Below are 20392 nucleotides of genomic sequence, written 5' to 3'. Positions count from 1 at the left end.
TAAAAGCAAGCAATTTCTGAAAGAAGATTACACCTTACAAGAGAAACCGAGACAATTCACCTTGTTTTAGAAGGGTGTATAAGATTTTTCAATACAAAAAGGAATATTGAAGGACTAATTATAACTTCAGTGGATAAAGACGGAGGAAGATACAATAATCAATGTACCACTTGTGTGTTGAAGTGGATACAACACCATGTAAAGCATTTGTAAAAGAAGCCGTCACACATTCATCAGTGCCATGACAAATGTGGGCACAAAGACGAACCGACAGTCTGGAACACCCACAATTGCTGCAAACTGTCATAAACGCGTTGTGATTGATGATCGGTTTGTTGCCGCAAACCCAACAAGGCGTAAACCCTGCTCCCACACGTCTGGTGAGGGAATTGTGGGGTCAGGTGCACCCGGGGTTAGGGCAGGTCCCAGGCACAGACGGACTGACAGCGAACATGGAAGAACGACATGAAGGCATACCACAGGACTGCACGGGCCAGTTGGGCTTTTAGTCCAGGAAGGAGAGTGGGACTGACTGCGGTAGGGAAATTAATTGCCCATTCTGCGGTCTGCACGGTAGGTAAACATGAGTTGACGCCACGCCAAGGTGTACCGAGTCCAGTCAGAAAGTGACAAACTTGATTGTTGAGCTCACAATGCCACTGCGCCACTCTACTAAAACCAAGCCACGCCAAGTTGTGTGAGAAAATAACGATTTTTTGGACACTCATCTCAAAACGAATCCATAAAATTACACGGCGTTAGGATGATCGACGGTTTTGTCTACGTTTGATTCTGCAGAGTTTCTGCCGTACAACCCCGCCATCAAGATAACAAATACCTTTCGTAACCCAATCTGACGGCTTTTATTTGACCTTGATTTCAAACCCTTCAACTAACCTCCTAAGATTCGATCATCTCATGCTCATCTTCGGCGTCCTTACAATAATGCCACCTGTCGCGTTTCTGAGATATTTTCGTGTGCTCTGCAAGCGCAGGTCATTGATCCGAGTGACAAGTGGCTATCACCAGTTGTCCATCAGCTCCCAGCGCCGCTGCAGCTTTCTCGATTGCCATAATTCTCTGGTCAATGTCGGAGCTGGCAATCGAAGGACAAACATACTTCCAAATAATCTTGACTGGTGTCTATTCTCAAGTTGATTTTTCATCTGCCCTTGTATCTACCTCTTGTTGACAAAGCACTGGTGGCGAGTTTTCTGAGCAGTCTAGCGTGTTAGCACGGAATATCTGGTATCAGAAGGCGGTCCTTGTTGTCGACCTGTAGACATTCGTCACCAGGGAACGATGGAAAAACATTAGGATGTCCTTATAAGTTCAATATGATGCTACACTGTACTTTCCACATTCATACATTCCGGAGTCTGTACACAGCAAACGCGCAGTGTCTTTCCACAGCACCTATGTATAAACTGTTGGGAAAGTCGAGGAAGAGATTCCAGACTTTAAATACATGATGCGAAACAGAGATCAACACGGAAAGGCTGTGTCTAGGCCCATGGTCTGGTTAATAGCACCACATTACACTGTACTAAGTTCCCTTCATTGCTCACGTACATTCTCACGGTCCATGCGACTATTTTACACACATCGATAGATATGTCTACAAAAATCGTTTTTTTCCACCAACATTCAAATGATTTTAACACATAGCCTCCTTCTTTATGAGTAAGCCTCATTCTTCATGTGGATAAAACCCCAAAACTGTTACGAAAACAACAACGTGCTATTCTTAACTTGTCTTATAATTTGCCAATTTTGTCGTAACAGGAGCCAAGTTTTGTTGAGACGTAGATTCGTGTGCAGTCTGAATGGTGACATGTGGCACGTGGCTACTGATAAATCGTAATATTGTTTATTCTATAACTGACAGCAGACAGTCGTCAAGGTGACCAGGGTCACTAATAACAAAGGACATCAAACGTCTCTTTAAACATCAGTTAAGGACGAAAGCAATGCAACTGTTACAGAAAAAGGTCTAATCATCGAAGGCAGAAGTTAATCTTCAATGTAAACATGTATTGGTAGGATGAAGAATTGCAGAAATAAACATAGCCGTTGTTGAGCAGAAACTTTTGGTTCGCCAAAAATAGCACAGTGCTAGTGGAGCTGTCAAGAAAGCCGTATTAGTGGGATTAGGAAGATAGCGCGATGATTGACAGCTGAGCAATCATGGTGTCTGTATGTTTGTCTAAGGTTTGGAGTTTGCTGGAGGCGGGGTGGTCTGGTGACTTCAATGCCACAAAAATATCAAATTGTAGCGAGTTCCCTAAAGAAAAGCAGACATTGGATAGATATCAGGCTATTGATTTTGTACAATGACTGTTCACACATACGTCACATTGCCGATGTGGTGCTCGACTCGAAAGTTTCATCCACCTGAAGATTCAGGAAATTGAATCTAAAGGATAATTCTAATAAAACCTACCACGCTTGGAATAAAACAACTGTTAACTGAATACTAAAATATTCACCCATTGTGTGGCGTTAGGTCTTTGTCGGTCTGGGAAGAATCTGTCAAACTCCGGTTTAATTCAGTCATCTTCGGCATCTCAAACAAACCCTGACCCAGCCAAGAACCACAAAGAACCACTATACGGACCACCAGAGGAGAAGTAAAAACGCCGTGAACATTTTCTCCTCTCTGATGTCCTGGGAACAACCAACTCTTTCATGGTTATTGTCAACATCTACCAGGGTTGTCTGAGAAAGTTTGTCATTGATACGAACGACGAAGAAACACAATAGGCGTCCCAGTGCTACTTCGGGATACGGTATATCAATAGGTTATGGCGTTAGCTCCCATACACATTGTAACATGCATTCTGTTGACCTGTAGTACACAGTACAATGTACAATGTACTACACTGGAGTACCTCTCAATGATATAGAAGCACGATATGTTGTTATGACATGATGCCTGGAGGCGCGGCCCGGTGTATATCCGCCTGTCACGGACACCTCGTCTGTTCATTACGCCATTAATAGCGACAGACAAAACTTCCGATCTCAGAAGGTTATCTTGCTCACAACAAAATGCCAAATGCCGTGGAGGTATCTTGTTCAACCGACAACAAGAATGTTAAGTTGGACAAGTAAGATAGATCTTATTGCAGAAGCGAACGTGTAAGCATTTTGACTCACCCATCAAAGGACGATATTCCTCAAGAAACTGCCACAGCACTCCATGTTAAAAGCCAAGACTTGAGAGCACTCTTCTTCTTTGTGTTAGGCTGCCATCACTCTGGAATATGGAATATCTATAATCAGGAAAAGGAACCTTAGATCCTTAATCGGACAAGCAAGGCATGAAGACCGAAGTAGCCTCCGTGCCGGCCGTCTGTCGCCCGTCTCAACCGGCCACGTCTCGCAGGTATGACACCACCACTAGTGGCACTACTCACTGCTGCCGCGGGAATGTACTACTGACCCAGGTAGCCAGCGGCACATGGTTTACTCTTGCAGATACTGATGACATCGGTAAATAAGCACTGCCGATGAAAGCTAACCAGTGAAAATGTTGTTCTAACGGAACAGTTAAGACGATGAGGTCGCTGACTTGCTAGGCATGTGACACAACTTTTCTCCTATAAATCTGATAGTAAAGTCGTAAGATTGATACCGTCATTAAAACATCAAGATAAGCCATAACTGCCATGTAGACAGCTAAAGGTAAACGGAGGCATACAAACGGCAATCCTAGATGGGGCATAACTGTTAAATAAGCCTCATGAGGTTCAAAAACGATATACTCATGAGGATGTGGATATTGAGAGCATGACCTTCTCTGAGTTGTTTACTGCCATGCCAAGTCCTCCGAGCCAGACCCTCGTGCTCCAGTGTTGAGGTGATGGGTGTGTGTGCCTCTTCTCCTTATCTGGAACACTCGTGGTGACAGGAAGTCCTTACACAGGTCCTGTCCCCGGTCAAGGGTAGCGATAATTGGGACCAAATGTACCGTAACACTCACCTAGCCACGAATCATCATGATAGACGAGACCGTTGAGTATCCAGCTATAATCCAGTTACAAAATGCAAAGCTAAGTTTATATATGAATTTATAGTACCCATCACTGCGTTGACGGCCCCATACACAACAGATAAGAGACAGGCAAATTCATTTGAGTAATGTAATAAAATCATTCCTTTGCCTAACTACATGTACTAACGTTAGTATATACAGTATTACTAAACACGAATTTGAGGAGCCTGGTAATCACATGTTAGCAGAGAGTAGTGTAACTCCATTTCTTCCTACTTGCCTCACATGTCTCCATCCGTCAGCTGATATCTTTTCCTTGTCTGTTTTACGACCTGGTCAGCTCCTGGAGGCGCTCTGAACATCCTCAGCCAACACAATTATGGAGACATTAGGCCGGGCACTCGGCGTCGTATGAACAACCGCAAGGAAAGGAAACCGTGATCAGAAGATAAGAACCTGGTGAGCCAAGAGACGCCTTCAGCAGGACTTGCAGGTGGTATGAACAGAGTTTGTGGTTGTCGAGGGAGCCGTGAAAGCTCTCTCCAGGCCACAGACATATTTGGTAGTGCTGATGATGCTAATCTATGTGGTTACCTATCACCTATCAAAAACTCCCGACGAGACAATAAGAGTATACAGGCATCAACGAAGGAAAACACAGACTCAAATGCATAACAATACACTGGCACAACACACCACAACACAACACAACACAACATGGCAGATAAACGTCATATCACATAAAACTAGAATATGTGAACAATTCTAACCACATCATGATATGCGCACATCCACCAAAGGTCGACTATCGTGTCAAAGTTAAAGATTTTCTTCATGCAATAGAGTGTCTCAAAAGTCAACGATTTAGCTTAATTATACAATGAGAGCAGGGTTCAGACATGATCTGGAAGATAATTCTATCTACCACGCCCGCATAATAACTTTAGATACATGTAGGTGACTTCGCGGTATTCACAATAAACATGTGATGGAGATGATAGGGACGGTTATGATGATGATAAAGAGAGGCGTTAGGAGGAGGGACTAGAACTGCACAGGGTTCTGTTTTCCGACCACCCGGTAAATAGTGTTACACCAGCCAAGGTCTGAAGAGATGGAGATGCATATCGTGTCACGTACCACTTAAAAAAATGTATGACAGATGAGAAGGTCGTGCCTTCGGGTCAGGTGAGGCAAAGGCAGATGTTCCATCCCTGGTGTGACATGACCGTGCACGCTACGTGGCGCCAATCTTTGAATTTACGAAGTTCGAGCCGTGACCGGGGGAGGGAATATTTGTAAGACATGTCGCAGACATCTCCTTAGGTGGCAACAATCAGAACCAGCCTGAAGCGTTGCCTTTCTCTTTAACGAAAGGACTAACCTGTAACCCCTATGTCTAAAGTTTCAAGACTCACACCGATGGACAAGTCCCGTGTGCCCAACCTTGACAGTTTCGATATATTCCTAATGCAGGAGCCATGGTTTGTGTTGATGCTGTCGTGACCCTCATCGTCTTTGCGGTCCGACGTGTCCTTAGATGTAGGGCGGAGTTCTTGTCCTCACGGAAGGTGCGTGTAATAGTATGTAATCTCCAAGCAGATCCTACGGTACCATGAGATAGAATCAAAGCTGGCAAAGGAGTATAACCGGCAAAGGGTGTCAGACGGGCTCCTAGGTCGGCTTCACTCCTCTGCCAGCTTTTAATACTAGTTTATGCTACCGTGGGATCTGCTTGGAGATTGTTTGTATGTGTGACTCCACCTGTGTGTGATCCATTCTGCAGGGGTCGGCAGGACTACAGGAGTTACGCGAAGATCATCCAGAGAGACTGAAGATCATCCTGCAGGGTAATGGGGTCCTGCCACTTATCCCCTCTGGTATGCCACGTAGTGGAAGACACTTCGCCGTTCTAATCATCCTGTCAGGTACCAAAGCGGGAGAACTTGAGTGATGGACACGGAAAGACGTGGTCCAGAGGCCGCTGCGCTAACCAGCCGCTGGTGGTCCAGCTAGCCTCCACCAGGCCTTCCTGCGGGGGTGCGCGGATAGTAGAATTCGGAAAAAAAAAAAAGAAATCGGAAATTGGCCAGGGGAGTCCGTCCATGTCAGGTAAATGTTTCCCCTCCGACTGCGCGGCCGCCCAACTCCTCTTTCTGGTAGCGAAACTCCCTGGCAAATTATTCTCCCTATAAATTTTAGCCAGCGTAGTCAGTCTGGTAGAGACCTGGCCCATGACCACGAGTTATCAGAGGGGAAGAAGTTGATAGTTCAATGCCAGTGCAGCTGCAGTGGCGCTGAGCCACCCGACTTTGACACCAGTACATGATTGCTTTCGCTATGCATCTGTTGTTACCCAATACAGTTATCGATAAGACAAGGATGATCCAGCGTGCTTGGCTGCATTCTTGAGGACATTACAGGCTCATGCTGTCACTCAATAACCAAATGGTCACTGTTGTTACAGCAATACCAAGGCCGATCGAGTGAGCAAGCACACGTTCCTTATGAAGCTGTTTGAAGTCGCCTCGTCCAAGTTCCCTGCGGTTTACAGGTGAATGCTTGAACCGGAACCAATCAGTGTCATGATGTGACCCAAACGGAAGTTAACGGAAGTTATTCTGAAATGTAGCAGGAGTTTGTGATCTGATGACGTATGCGTATACAATACATATACAGTATCACGGTTTGCAAAAGGTATTGACGGAATGCCTATCGTTAATAATCAAAAGGGCGGGTCAGTCGTTTTATGTTCTACGACATCGTCGACTTCTCCGTGTCCTTTCGACCCCATCCCTGACAGTCTCTGTTCGGCCGGGCGTCGTCCTACCCCACCTCTGGTTTAGAACGAATTGATAAGATGTGGCAGATAGGATCGTCATGCTAGCCGGGAAGTGCCCAAGCATATGGCACAGTGCTGTCTTGACAAGGCATTATGCATATGGCTGATCAGGAAAATATGGAAGATAGTAAGAAAACTAATAATATGATCCTGTAAAAATGCTGTATAATCCTGGGCCTGATACATAGTGCCTGATAATGATATTTATGATAGACGCATCCCCCTCCCACACACTTTCTCTCCCGATGTCTTTTTCTCCCCCGTAACATCATCATCAAGCTGGTTGATGACCAAAATGAAGTGCCAAAGAAAACGACAATAGAATACGCAGGTTTGGCAGATACATCGATAGATTACAGTGCACACGAATCATCTTTACGCGGTCCTTAAATCGGCAAACAAACCGAGGAAAGTGCTGAATAGATCTAGAAAGTAAACATATCGTGTCAGGACGATAACTACCTACATTATCGCAGTGGGACTCCGGAAGACGGATAGGGAGAAAGTTGAACCATTTTTCATCCACGCACAAATGAACACCACATGGTGTTTTGGATGTAAACGCTCAGGATAAATAAATCCCCGGAATATAGCAATACGTGATAAATGGTAACAACTGTTGACAGACAGAATTTTACCAAAAGCTCCAAAAACATCACTTTATACAGTCACGTTGAATTCATGTGTAACGTCCCTCCCATATCATAGAGACCTAAAATATGGGATGGTTCTTCTGTTGGCACGCCATGTTTCAGTTCTCCGCTGAACAGTCACCAGTGGTGTATCGTGTTTCATAATGGGATCATCTTTCAATGAATAACCGGTGGGAAGTCTTCTATATGCCCAATATGACTGGGAAAATCATTCTCCCTGTGGTATATTGTCATACAGCTTTTTTATAGGGGAGATTCGTTATACCTTTGGGATAGTTTTGAAACTTTGTCTGCATTTCAGTCTAACGTTGCTGGTCCTCCACAAGTAACTGGGTATGATTTTTGGGAAACGGTCAGACATTTCAGGTAGCATCCACTACCTTTGGTCACTAACACTAACGTTACTGTCCTATGTGTTATTCTCCGAAGTGTACCAACTCGTATCATCTTTATGGCTCAACTCCAAGACGTTTGGCAAGAATCGCCCTTATCCTTTGAAAACTCGTACAGTATATCAAATTTATATATGACAAAATGCCATTCTGTCGGAATTAGCATTACAGTTGAGTTAACCAACCACACACGCCGTAAACTTTAACCACATATGACATCGTACTCTACCTGACCCTACCTCCATCCCATGACCCAGTTTTTCTGGGGTCATAAGGTCGAAAAATATAAAACGGACTGATGCCAAACACAGCCAGAAACACTCACTGGAAATGCTTACTGGTTACACTTTCTAGTATGTAATACCACCATGCAAACTGGTGTGAAACTGATGATAGAGTAACTACTAACGTAAGAGCTCCATATAAAACAAGATAGGCCAAGACAGGGTCACGATCCAGCTAAGCTAGCTACATGCAAAGAAACCATGCTGACCATGAGAGTGATAGAAAACCCATGACAAGTTTCACTGTTAACACTCTTACCTCGCTGTCAGTTAGCCTGAACTTCTGAAGGTACACCAGACCTCATCACAGCATCTCTACTTGTCATCATTTGGTCATTGACTGTGGAAACAAAACGCCCGACAACAGTTTAGATGGGCTTCCAAAGACGTCAGTAGGTTTACCGCGCAGAGAGTCGGGGTGGCACTACATCCTCTTGGGACACGGGCTGGAATAATGGTGTAGTTTGGTTCCCATCAACTAAGGAAGACCATCAAGAAAGGAGGTGGGGACTTGTGCTCATATAACAGATTATTCTCCTCTTCGTTTCCTGTCTTTCTTATTTCATGTTCTCATATTCCTCCTCCCCCTTCTTTCACTCCCTCCTTCCCCTATTGCTTTTTCTTTTCTTCCTCCCATTCGATTGCTCCATTTCCGTCATTTCAATACTTCTACCCGCTTGTGAAACCTACTCTGTCCGGCCGCTGCACCATTTTCAATACGCATCTTCCTTAAAAATTTGCAACTGTAATGTGTACTTTTATCTGTAATAAGAACAGAAAATTCAAAGAGGGAGCGAAAGCCTGGTAACTAGTTCAAGACCATATGGCCGCCCGACTGTTATTAAACTGCTTTAGAACGATGTTGAAACATCCTTGCCTTGACACTACCTAGGTCTTATATATATGTAGCTTGCTTTTCTATTCCTTCGCAGTAAATCCAATGTATCAGGGTATGACAACTAAACCGTGTCGGCGCCACAGTGGTAATGGTCCGTACAGGTGATTTATGGTGAACAGCAAGGTTTCCCCGGGTCCTCAGATGAGCGTACCGAGTCCTCCCGGCAACACAGAAGTCAGGCATGCTCTGCGGTCGGATGTTTAGCGTCCGTTTTTGGAGAGGCTAGACAGACAGTTCTTTTCCCCCATCCTCCTCCAACTTTTTGAAAAGGTCAGTGGTTGACTACACCTCACTCTCGCCCCAAACCTGACATTTAATGACCCCGTTTGGTCTCTTTGTGCTCCAGTGATCGTAGTAAACCACTTCCACAATGTAACAAGACTACGCCGTAGAAGAAAGACAACTACCACCATCTTGTTGCTGTTGCATGATCCAATTTTAATAGACTCCTTCCGAGGCCTTTTTGCCGGCGTTTTTGCAATTTTTTTCAAGGAACGTATGTTCGATTTCCAACTATAACACGGCCAGGTAAGTCGGCGAGGGAATATACGGGGGGGGGGGGGTGCTTTCGTTTGGACTAACTGACGCAAAAGAAGCTAACGCACCCAGCGAGATACTCACACACATCAATGACAACAAACTCACGCGTGACTATCAATAGCGGTAAAAAAAATCACAGGTAAATTGATACACTGTAGGTACTGGCTGGTATGGAAAAGGCCCGGGGGAAATTCCCTCTCACAATCTTTTTCCACTTCCAGTGTGAAATTCTTTGATGTGGCCATATCTTTATGATATTTCCTTCAGGGCGACTCTACTTTCCTGCAACATTCCCTACGGTCGTCACAAGTCAGAGTCAGAGACACCAGGTACTGATTAAACACGGGGGATAGACTTGTGCCGTAGTTCCAAGACCCTTGAAGGAAACGTGCTTCCTAAGCTTCATGCCATATTTGCTAGTTTTCTGTATCCAATCCAAAGAGAAGAACGCAAAACTTTAAAGATGGGTTTAACTACATGTAGCGAAAGTACAAATACCCCCCCCCCCCCTACATCTGCTTGAAAGAACCACGCGTCCTGTATCCCGTTGTCAAGAGGATGGATGGGATGACGTCACATTGTCCTGGTTTGTTTTCTTTCGTAATTACCCAGAGCCCGTCCCTCCATTACATTGTATGCCCAACCCCTGAGATAACACAAGCACATGTATCACATGCTAAAGACATTTCCACAAGAAGCCTTTGCGAAAGAATTATGAGCTATATGATTTATCAATTGGGAAAAACTTCGTCAAGACCCCCACACACACACACACACACTCATCTAGCAGATGAGTCCTGAAAAATGCGACAAGTTCGCCCAATATTCCCACTCTGCGAGTATAGAACTGTTGTGTAGTGTCACTGATTAACGTTGTCTATATACATATCTACATGTGTTGTGCTTTGAATCTCAAAACATTTGTCCCTGGAACTATTCCTTCCTCTAAAGGCACACACAGCAGGAGACACACCTAGCCGGGTCACGTCGGCCACCTCAGGGAGCACTTTGATCCAGTTTTCCCGACATTCATTCAAACAGCTATAAATCTTCCTGAAGTTCAGCGTTAACAGAGATATATCTCTCAGATAACGGACAATGCAGGTCAATAGTTGGATTATACACATCAAGATTCATTAGGGTCAAACGTCTTATGTGATATCTCTCTTTGTTCGTCTTTCTAAGGTGGGGATGGGGGGTACAGATTCTAGTCGGAATATGCAGTGTCCTATCTAATGTGAGATTTCAAGGGGTTGTAACGTAGTACCTTTGTCATGTATTGTTGTGATTCCGTGTCCTACTGAAAGCTTTAGAATGTTGCGCTGTTCAGCTTCCTTGTCTGAAAACAATGGATTGAAATACGTGACTTCGACGGTAAGGATAAAATGCATTCAGTCCCCGTCTCTGCAAACAATGGCCATTCAAAATCCAACGCTTTTATCTGTGACATGTCCAATTGAGTTTTCATATGAAATATTTCCCTCAGACACCCCCTGCCTGTATTACAAAGAGTGGGATTTGTTCGATTTCAGGACATTAACCATCCTCACCGCCAGCTCACTCGCTCCGCGCCCCCGTCGTTAGGGTAGGTCGCTCTGGGTCACCCTTCCGCGGTCAGCACACACATGCACCCGATAAACCTCGCTGACAGGTCCTGGTCGCCGCTCTGGTCAACTACGCGGCACGAAAGTGGACTCTAGAGAATACTTACTAGCCATAGACCATGTCTTGGCGATTTTGTGCACGGAGGTCCATCTAAGATTAATCACGAATTTTAGAAAGAAACGCTGCTGAAGTGGATTCTCTCATGACCTATATGACCGTGACCTTTGTACGTGAACGACAAAAAGTCTTTCTATCGTTATAGAGTAGCCTATATAGAAAGAGGAACACGCACCTCCAGCCACTTACAACGAACGAACTGACAGCGGAACGTTACGTACATACGTAAACATTTTAAAGAAAGTTTGAGTACAACCATCCCGTCGGTTCTGTATGCGGGCTAGATACTTATCTCTGTATCAGGTAATGAGTTCAATCTGTGAATATTATCAAGTGAAAGTGAACAAACTCAGATCAAGAATAAATCACATACATCGTAACATTGACTACCGTCCGCTGTTCTAGTATGTTACATCAAGGTTACATGTACATGTTGATAGTGTTTGTGGGTTTTATGTGTCCCTCCTCCTACTACTACAGCACAAACAATATATCCAATCTTCTCTCCCCGCCCTCTCGCACTGAACAGGACAGCAACGAAAGCGCCTCGTTTCAATTTGTAAACATCAATTTCCCCCGGTCATTATGATGTCAGAGTTGACACAGTTTATTATCCTACCAATGAAAACCAGGGGCTGCACACACAGAACCCTGGGATGTACAAACTGTTTTGACGACGGCCGTTGTCAGTACATAAATCGTTTTACAATATTGATACATATACTACAACAGTTCTACATTGACCTGTCGACGGTACTGTCGAAGTTACTGGTATTTTACCTCGTGAACAGTCAATATTCCAATACAGAGCGATATTTCTCAGACTGTCATGCCCAATGTATTGCCATATATCTCAAGTTACGTTTGCAGAATACAACGTCTCTCCGAAGCCAAGAAGAAATGTGTTCTGTACCTTCTTTCCTATCCGTTGTTCGTCTTTGTGATGTACTGTAGCTACATGTAGGTGTAGGCCCAGCAAAGATGAATAGTCAGAACCTTCAGACCTGAGCTGAGTTGTATACGTACATTCCAGGCCCCGGACTCTCACTGAGTCAGGTAATCCTCCACAGATCCAGAGAAAGCGGCTTCTTCATCCTTGTTCCAGAGCCGAACTGACCACTGCCCTATGGCCTAGTTTGGGCCGGCAGGATCGCTGGACCTGTCGTGTCTAATTAGGCTTCTCCGTGTAATAGTCGCATTCTCGGTCTCCGGTAATGTGCCTGGTGCGCCGACAACTACAGTGGCCCTGTAGGACATGTGTTCTCATGGACTTTAAGGTTTTAACGAGAAATTTTCATACTGTATCTGGGACTAGAACAAAGCCGCCAAAGGTTTCTACACTGTACGGTACCTTTAAATCGTTGGTGTCCAACTCAGTAAAAATGAGAAATTACATGAAGATGTTTGTTTTCATCAATGCCAAAGGAAATATCTTCCCCATATCGAAGTGACCTGGGAATGAATTGTCTTGCAACAAAACGCATCATAGAAAGGTAGAAAAGCTGTTATCTTGGCCCGATGGATGCAGTAGCTGTGGCGGAGTTCGGGGTCATCATGGAAGGCTGGGTCGGGTTGGTGCATTCCGCTCACAGTATCAACCTAAAGCCTTGTCGCAGGCAAAGGAGCTCTATTTCAAATCATTAAGGAAATAACAAATCAAGTCGGCACACAGGAAAGGGGACGCGCTGGTTTCCATGTCAGGCTACCAATCATGTGTCCAATTATGTATCTGCCGGTCTGTTGATTTAAAACGAAGTAACAAACAACAAGTAAACAATTAAGGGCGGAGAGTCTGGGAAAGGGAAACTTGCCCGAACGGAGGAGCAAACGAGTGAAACAACTTTCGCTTTTAGAAACATTTACCGACAGATTATCAGATGAGATAAACATTTCACTCGTTGGCGTCAAACGAATAGAGGGACATCCTTCAAATTCCTGGGGGTAGGAAAGCATTCACTTAGAGTCAGACCAAGGAGCAACCTCCTTGCTCAGATGGACAGAATTCGGAGATGGCTGGGTGACTGGCGATTTTTATACAAAACTCAACTCAGAAATGCACTAATACTATCATATTATCCACGATCTTCGGACGTATCGATGGACGATCGGCCATATATTTAAGATCGACAGAGGGTTGCGCGTATTTTTTCACCTGAAAAACGTCCCTGTCACATATTAGCCATACTTTGTACCTTATACAATTCATGGTTGTGCAGTAAAGTTATTATTATAAGCGAGGCTCGGGCGATTGCCGCAGAATCGACGTCCGATTGATTTTCGCCAAATGTGACAGGGGTATAACGCTTCAGTCTTATATCCATTTCTGCTTTGGCCCAGTCTGTTGGTGCTGTCCACTTCTACGTTTCGTCAGTCTTTTAAAGCCATCAGACTGGATCTGATAGTTTCAGGCCACGAAATGCTTCCAGACTATGGTGCAATGCTCAAAGTTTCCTCTAGGAGCGCTGTGAAATCTCTCTATACTATTCAGTCATGTCTGTTACCTTCTTTTTGGTCTACCTCTCCTTTCTATTCGCGAACAGCAAATGCACTTCAATACAAGAAGTATATATTGACATGATAACAGTGCCGACCTTGGACGGACAGATGCGGATGTTGACGACCAACTTGATCGAACTTTTTTGGGAAAGAAAATATTGCCAAGCATGTAAATCATGTCATGGTCGGAATTCAACGGAGCTCCGTGACGTTAGCAGAGGAGTAACAAAGTTATATAATCCTCTGAAGCACGAAGAAATCGTGCCCTTGTCACTATTTACAGTCTACGGACGTCACGGACATAGCTAGAACTGATAAGAAATTCAAGTACAAACGTCAGTCGGCTGTAGCAACATACTTAACTAGCCAACCATAGCTAGGAAGAGGGAAGAGTAGCGTGGGAAACAACTGGCTGGATTGTAGCCTGGTATCCGTCCTTACAGTCCTATCCAGGGTTACCCTGTACAGTACCAGTTTGAAAACATTTGATAAGGACCAGGTAGATAGATACGGATGGATGCCAGGCTAGCAACCTGATTTTGTTATCCACTTGTCACCTAGCGAAGATTTGCAGAAGTACAACCCCGGAATGACGTTATGGGTGACAGCCTTTCTTCTCTTTGCCCCAGCTTGTAATGTAATAAGATAGCAAAACTAATTTCACAGGTGGCTAACCAATTATTCCATTCTCTTATGTGTAGATTTTCCCATTTGGGTCCTGCAGCAGAATCTATGTTGTATCAAATTTGCATCACTGACCCACATCTCCAAAAGACTCTTTGTCCGATGTGGCCCTGTTCATCAGAGTAATGGTATCACTAAGTTCTCAGTGAATAGGTCATGAATCCATCACTATATTAGTAATCTGTCTCTTGATTAACTCAATACATTTTTGTACTACCCCCAGTGTGCCGCCATCCACGCGCTTCAGGATGTAAAGGCTGACTATTACACAGTTTTCTTTCTGAATGTATTGACATAACCCCCACGTACGGCAAAGACAAAAAGTGCAGACCTCCACCGAGGGCTTGATTGACCACCCTCTACGCGTTTCAATTGTCTTTGCCACAAAAAAGGCTGCAAAACATGTAACTTTTTTGAGGGGAGAAAAATGACCCGTTCAGAACGCAGCACGGCACTGTACTGACTCTTTGCGGGCTCAGATAATGTGCCCCGGGGTAGGTATGGGGTTACCTGTACCCATATTACCTGTCGGTCGACTGCAATCCATCCGGTCTCCGTAACATGGCGTCCATGGCAACAGTTGCTATGCGATGATCAACCCCCCTTTCATGCCTGTGCCAATTTACAATGGTATGACCTGGGCCCGACAGCTACGGTGAGCGATAAGAACCGCTCGCGTACACTTATAAGCCAGTCTCGAAAGTACCCCGCTATTTCTGGTTCTTGTGCTACTTTGGGGACGAAACCAGTGGCGTCAATTGTACAGTGTTTGTGTACAGATCGCTGGGACTTTGGCCTGGACTTGACGCGGCTTTTTGCGCCGTTGCGGAAGTTGTACCTTGAGAGAAACCCTCACACCTGCACCTGAATCGCCGCGCCTCTCATACAGGTGAGTTTTTACTGGATACCTGGCGAAGTTCTCTCTTATATCAAAGTGATTCGAGTGTTACCTAATCATCATATTGATTTTGAACGCTTTGGGAAAATGATAGAACTCAGGAGTGACGTTACATGTAGTTAATATAGCGATGACTACCCGTGTGGTACAATGGGCACCTTGTTTTTAGCCATGCCCAACAGGATTATTATTGGATCGGACGTCCTAGCAACAACCTGGCACACGTCAGAGTAGAACCAGCCCTCCGTCCTTATGTTTCACACTTAATTCCCATAAAGGCATGGGTCGTGATGACGTTTTGTCTTGTGATTATGTCGTTAATGCTTCAGACACGTGAAAAGAAATTCTCGATTCATAAGATTGTATAATTAGGGTATGATTATCCCCCTAGATAATTCCCCTCGTTGGCAGACAACAGGTTGACAGATCCAGCACTATGTGTATTGAGTTCCCCTCCATTAGACCTCTCACAATATGAGAGTATACCTCTGTATCCAGCATATAGCCGTAGCCAGGCGTGCTGTCGGCCTGTTTACTGTGACTGGTTTGTCGTGTTTACGGTTCTTGTGTTGGAGTTTACCTCACAAACACGACACTTGTTCCATTGTGCGACTGCGAGGGGACGTCCACCTACTTTCTCCAGTTGTACACACGTCCTGACCAGCCTTTAGCCCCGTTATTTTAACAGTCCCACAGTCTTTGCTACCTTGATCCTGATGGATTATTGTCTTACATACTTTCCCACTAACCCAGCAACGGCTACAATAGACACATGTCGGGGTTTGTGATCCAGATATACATTTTTGTAAAGGGGATTTGAGTCATAAGCGCGAGTATCCATTCATGTTAACGTAATCTTCTAGCCTTTGCACAAAAGTTTCATCTTGTTTATTTTGTGTTCTGTATTGAATTTTTGCCAACAGGATAAACTGATAAACTGAAGTGAAGAATGTTAACGTTGTATTTTCACAAAGCAAAGTCCACTAGTATCCCCGAGCCATGAAATCGAATTTACTAGAACAATGTTGCCGATCGATGTAGAGACCAATAAGTACATTGTAAGTAGAACTAGGTTTCCTGCAGTCACCAGTGGTAACACACAAAATTGGATTAAGTTGGCCTAAAATAAGTTCCTGAAAACCCATTTTGTCTTAATAAATCGCAGCTATTGGCAAATGTTTTCGGTAACAGATTCTGTGTTCTATGAGATTCCGGTGACTCACAAACGTTTGTTTAGTGTTATCAGCCGATCCCTGAAGTGGATGTTAAAAGCTTTGTAGTCGGCTATGGAAACATAAACAGAGCAGTTGAAACTGTGACAATGTTTTGAGCGCAATCCGCTCAGTGAAATCGATTAACTCGCTCTCAAACTTCACAAATTAGTTCCTCGGCACTTCTTTCTGTAGTTGAGAAGGACATAAAGTCCACTTGATGTTTCTTTTTTTATAAACACACTTATCCCACAGAATGTGTAACGCAAGAAAAACACTTTGAACTTCCAAGAGATCCTTACTTGTCACAGGTAAGGGCAGTAGTGTGTTATGTTCTGACATAAGGGGTTTGGAGAGGTTTAAGGAGCTCACTTGAGTACCTGACCACGCGTGAAGACGTCTGTCTAACTCTAAGACGTATTGGCTCGATCTAGTCATCAGTCTACATGAATATATTTGTCCTCGTCTTCAAGTGGAAATATTTTCATAAAAAAGATGCTATAGGAATACATAACAATTTTAGCGTCAGAAGTGACGGTTATGCATGCATGATTTCAAGTTTGCACATGTTGTGTGCTTAATAAAATGTACGAGTACATGTACTCAAAACATGTTAGTGTCCTAAATATGGTTTGTAAATACAACATTGTGACTGGACCCTGATTACAACAGAATTCCGCAGAATATTAGTATTGTACTAATGATAACTGTACTGACATCCACTATGCGTGACATTGGTTGCTACTGGCGTAAAACCGTACAATGGGTGTGGGGGGATGACAGGGGGTTGTTTTGGTTCTTGTCATGTTTGTTTACTTGTCAACTCCTGTTTGTATCTGTACTGCGTATTGGATTCAAGGCTGTACCCAGCTCATATCATACGGCTTAACAGTCTGGACATTTCAGCAGGACGGAAACTTCACATGAATTTGCTGTGCTAAGAGAATGTAAGACGAATATTGATGATATACTAAATATGACAGGATACGGTAACGCAGACTGTAAGGTGAAAAGTGACGTGTTAATATTATCCGTGAAGCTGAGTAAGACGTTATGATGATAACCGTTTTATGGCAGCTCAGTAAAAAAAATGCTATCAATTCCACTGTATCAGTACGAAGGTGATGCGCATTTTCCCTTCCAGTTTCTACTCCAGTCCAACAGGTGTTGTCGCAGTGAGGCCAATGTTGACCCGTTAGCTGAGGCCTCTCCACGCCTGGTTGCAGAAACACAAACAGTAGTCTTGGGTAGCCAAACAACAAAGTCAAGGGTGAGGTCACGGGGAGGGGTCTCAACCACACAAACACATCGTACAAAACCCTGTTCCTTATGAAGCTTCTGGAAAAGGATACTTCTTCCACTGAGAGAGAAAATATGAGACCAAGGCTACCAACAACTTTATCGTCTTTTGCGTTATTCTAAAACGATGACCAAAGGCATACTTTGACAAAGACAAACAGAACAAGAGACTCAAAAACAAAATTATAACAATGGCGAAAGAAAGAAGGAAATGCCATGCATGCCTAGAACTCAATTCCACTGTGACTTTTGTTATAAGATCCTTTTTCACTCAACGAGCATCTTTTGTTTCCTTTGTTGGTTGAGATTATAATCCTTACAAATCCACCTAACAAAGTTGTAGCTAATGTACGGATTGAACGCCCCCCTTTCAAAACAAACTTTAATGACATAATCAAGTTGTTGTGAGATTCACCTTTTACTTAGACCTACCGAGCTACTTGTTAAACAGGGATATATATATCAATTACACCTGCGCACCTGTCCAATCATATCATTGTCTGACATAACAGTAACTCCAACAACGCTATTCCTCATAAAATCCAACAATCATAAATCGTTCTGAGATTTCAGAACCAACATTTCGATTTCCCGCCAGCTCGATTGTCTGAAATATCAAACTTCCTGCTGTGTCTTCAACCAAACTACGGAAGCTCCAGTGAACGGTCCCCTGAGACAGCACCCACCTGTTGAGCGCGACTCCATGCCCCAGTCGACAGGCAAACCTGCACAACAAACACTTGACATGGGAAACGTTTTAGCGCGCCCCAGCTGCCGCCCTCTGTCAACAGTCAACCGCCATTAACCCATATTTCAAAATCGTTCATGGGGTATAAATATACAATTTGACAGTTTCACAGTTTTACTTGTAAAATCGTTTAATGTTTAATGGTTTTAAACGAGAGGTTACGACATTATCTATATGTGACATGAAGGTTTGTGTGTATGATAGTTGAACCATAGATCCCCTTACGTAAGCGATAGTAAATAAACTGTGTCCATTCATTAATCTCCTTGCTCCACTTGACTTAAGCTTATACATCAATTAAACAATGTTAAGATAAACTGCCCTTTTCCGACACGGCATAACTCTATAAACAAGAGAATAGGGGGTCCTCTAATTATAAAAATCCAGCCTAACGACCACACACTGCGGTAATTATGCCCGCTGAGTCGGGTAGACGACTTGTGCAAACGTTTGGTCTGTACGTGTATGTTTGCCGCCGTATTACCTGGATACGGAACGTAGGCAACCTCGGTTCAGGGCCATATGTCAAAGCCAAGGGACCCTGTGTACTACGGGATCAATCCGTAACCATGGATACAATCTCAAACGTCTGGAGCAGAACCACAGATTGATCTTGAAGGGCCATAACAACTTAGATTTCTTTAACAACCGTTCACAGTATTTCCCTTCCTCCTCTCCAGGTGTTCCTGCTGAAACCAGACCGTGACCATGGATGACCTTGAGCGGCAGTTGAAAAAGTTCCAGCAGCGCTACAAGGTGTTCAGTCAGCAGCAGCAGACGTTCACACAGGCGTTAGACAGAGCCAGGTGAGGAGAGACACACGTAGTGAATCATCATAAATAGCAAATGAAACTTTATTATGAAATCTAAATACATGTCTTCTTTGATTCTCTTTGGGCGATCAATTACAAAACGCCCCTGGATTTAAACAGCAATTTACCCGTTCATTCAACTGCACAAAATTCTTTACATACAACGTTTTGACCGTCTCTCACAATTCTCCGCAATAGTTGCTAGATCTACTACGCACTGTAGTATGTAACAATGCCCCCAAGGAAAGTCACAGTCTTTGAAATGTCGGCAGCTGATTTTCTGCTGGTTGCGGGTAACGACATTTGCTATTCAGTGATTTCCAGCCTCGATGGAACTAGTCACTGGTGCACATTGAGCTGTATGTCATTATCGATACTTCAGTATATGTATGAAAACTCTGTCCGTCTCACAGAACCGACGCCTTCCAGAAGACGGCCGTTGTCCGCTCCATAAACCAGATCCTGGGCTGGCTGGAACACGCCGTCCACAGCGCCACGGACCGCAGGATCCTCATGCTGTTCGTAGATCTGTGCCGAGATCTGGACAGATTCAGACAACAGGTGAGAAACTATGAGAGTCTATCCTGAAAAGCTCCATATGAGGGTGCTATAACCTTTACGTTAACGTGTGGTGGTCTTGTTTCGATGCAATTTCTGTACTGTATGGCAACTTAAGAATCCTTCCTTCAGCCGGAAAAGATAAAACCACTGTCTAAGTAGTCAGTTGTGCGGCTGTCTGACGGAGAAAGATGTCCACTCTATTTCCTGTGCTCGACGTTCTTGTTGCATTAAAAAGCGTAGAAGGGACTATTCGTCGTCCCTGTGACCTGGCACAGACTTTATGGACGTACTCTCAATCATGCCCGCAGGTAGAGAGTCACAACATGGTGAGGGAGCAACTGAACAGGAACCAGGG

The 20392-nt window shown here is 44.1% G+C and overlaps 2 protein-coding genes across 2 annotated transcripts in view; one reads left to right on the top strand and one right to left on the bottom strand.

The window, feature by feature from the left end:
• The window catches only part of LOC118420941 (collagen alpha-3(V) chain-like), a gene marked incomplete at its 3' end in the record, with an annotated part of 67673 nt that extends 58706 nt beyond the window's left edge, over nt 1-8967 (bottom strand). The window contains 1 exon segment of the mRNA XM_035828035.1: nt 8428-8967.
• Nucleotides 8968-15116: 6149 nt separating this feature from the next.
• Nucleotides 15117-20392, top strand: part of LOC118421784 (sperm acrosome-associated protein 9-like) — a 6936-nt gene continuing 1660 nt past the window's right edge. Inside the window, exons 1-4 of the mRNA XM_035829286.1 lie at nt 15117-15397; nt 19345-19470; nt 19890-20037; nt 20346-20390. Coding sequence (XP_035685179.1) covers nt 19373-19470; nt 19890-20037; nt 20346-20390 — 291 coding nt within the window. The 5' untranslated portion in view covers nt 15117-15397; nt 19345-19372. The remainder of the gene's footprint in view (nt 15398-19344; nt 19471-19889; nt 20038-20345; nt 20391-20392) is intronic.

Source organism: Branchiostoma floridae, chromosome 8, assembly GCF_000003815.2.
Source record: "Branchiostoma floridae strain S238N-H82 chromosome 8, Bfl_VNyyK, whole genome shotgun sequence".
NCBI lineage: Eukaryota > Metazoa > Chordata > Leptocardii > Amphioxiformes > Branchiostomatidae > Branchiostoma > Branchiostoma floridae.
The sequence above is the reverse complement of the archived record's forward strand: the minus strand, read 5'-3'. Positions and strand labels throughout refer to the sequence as shown.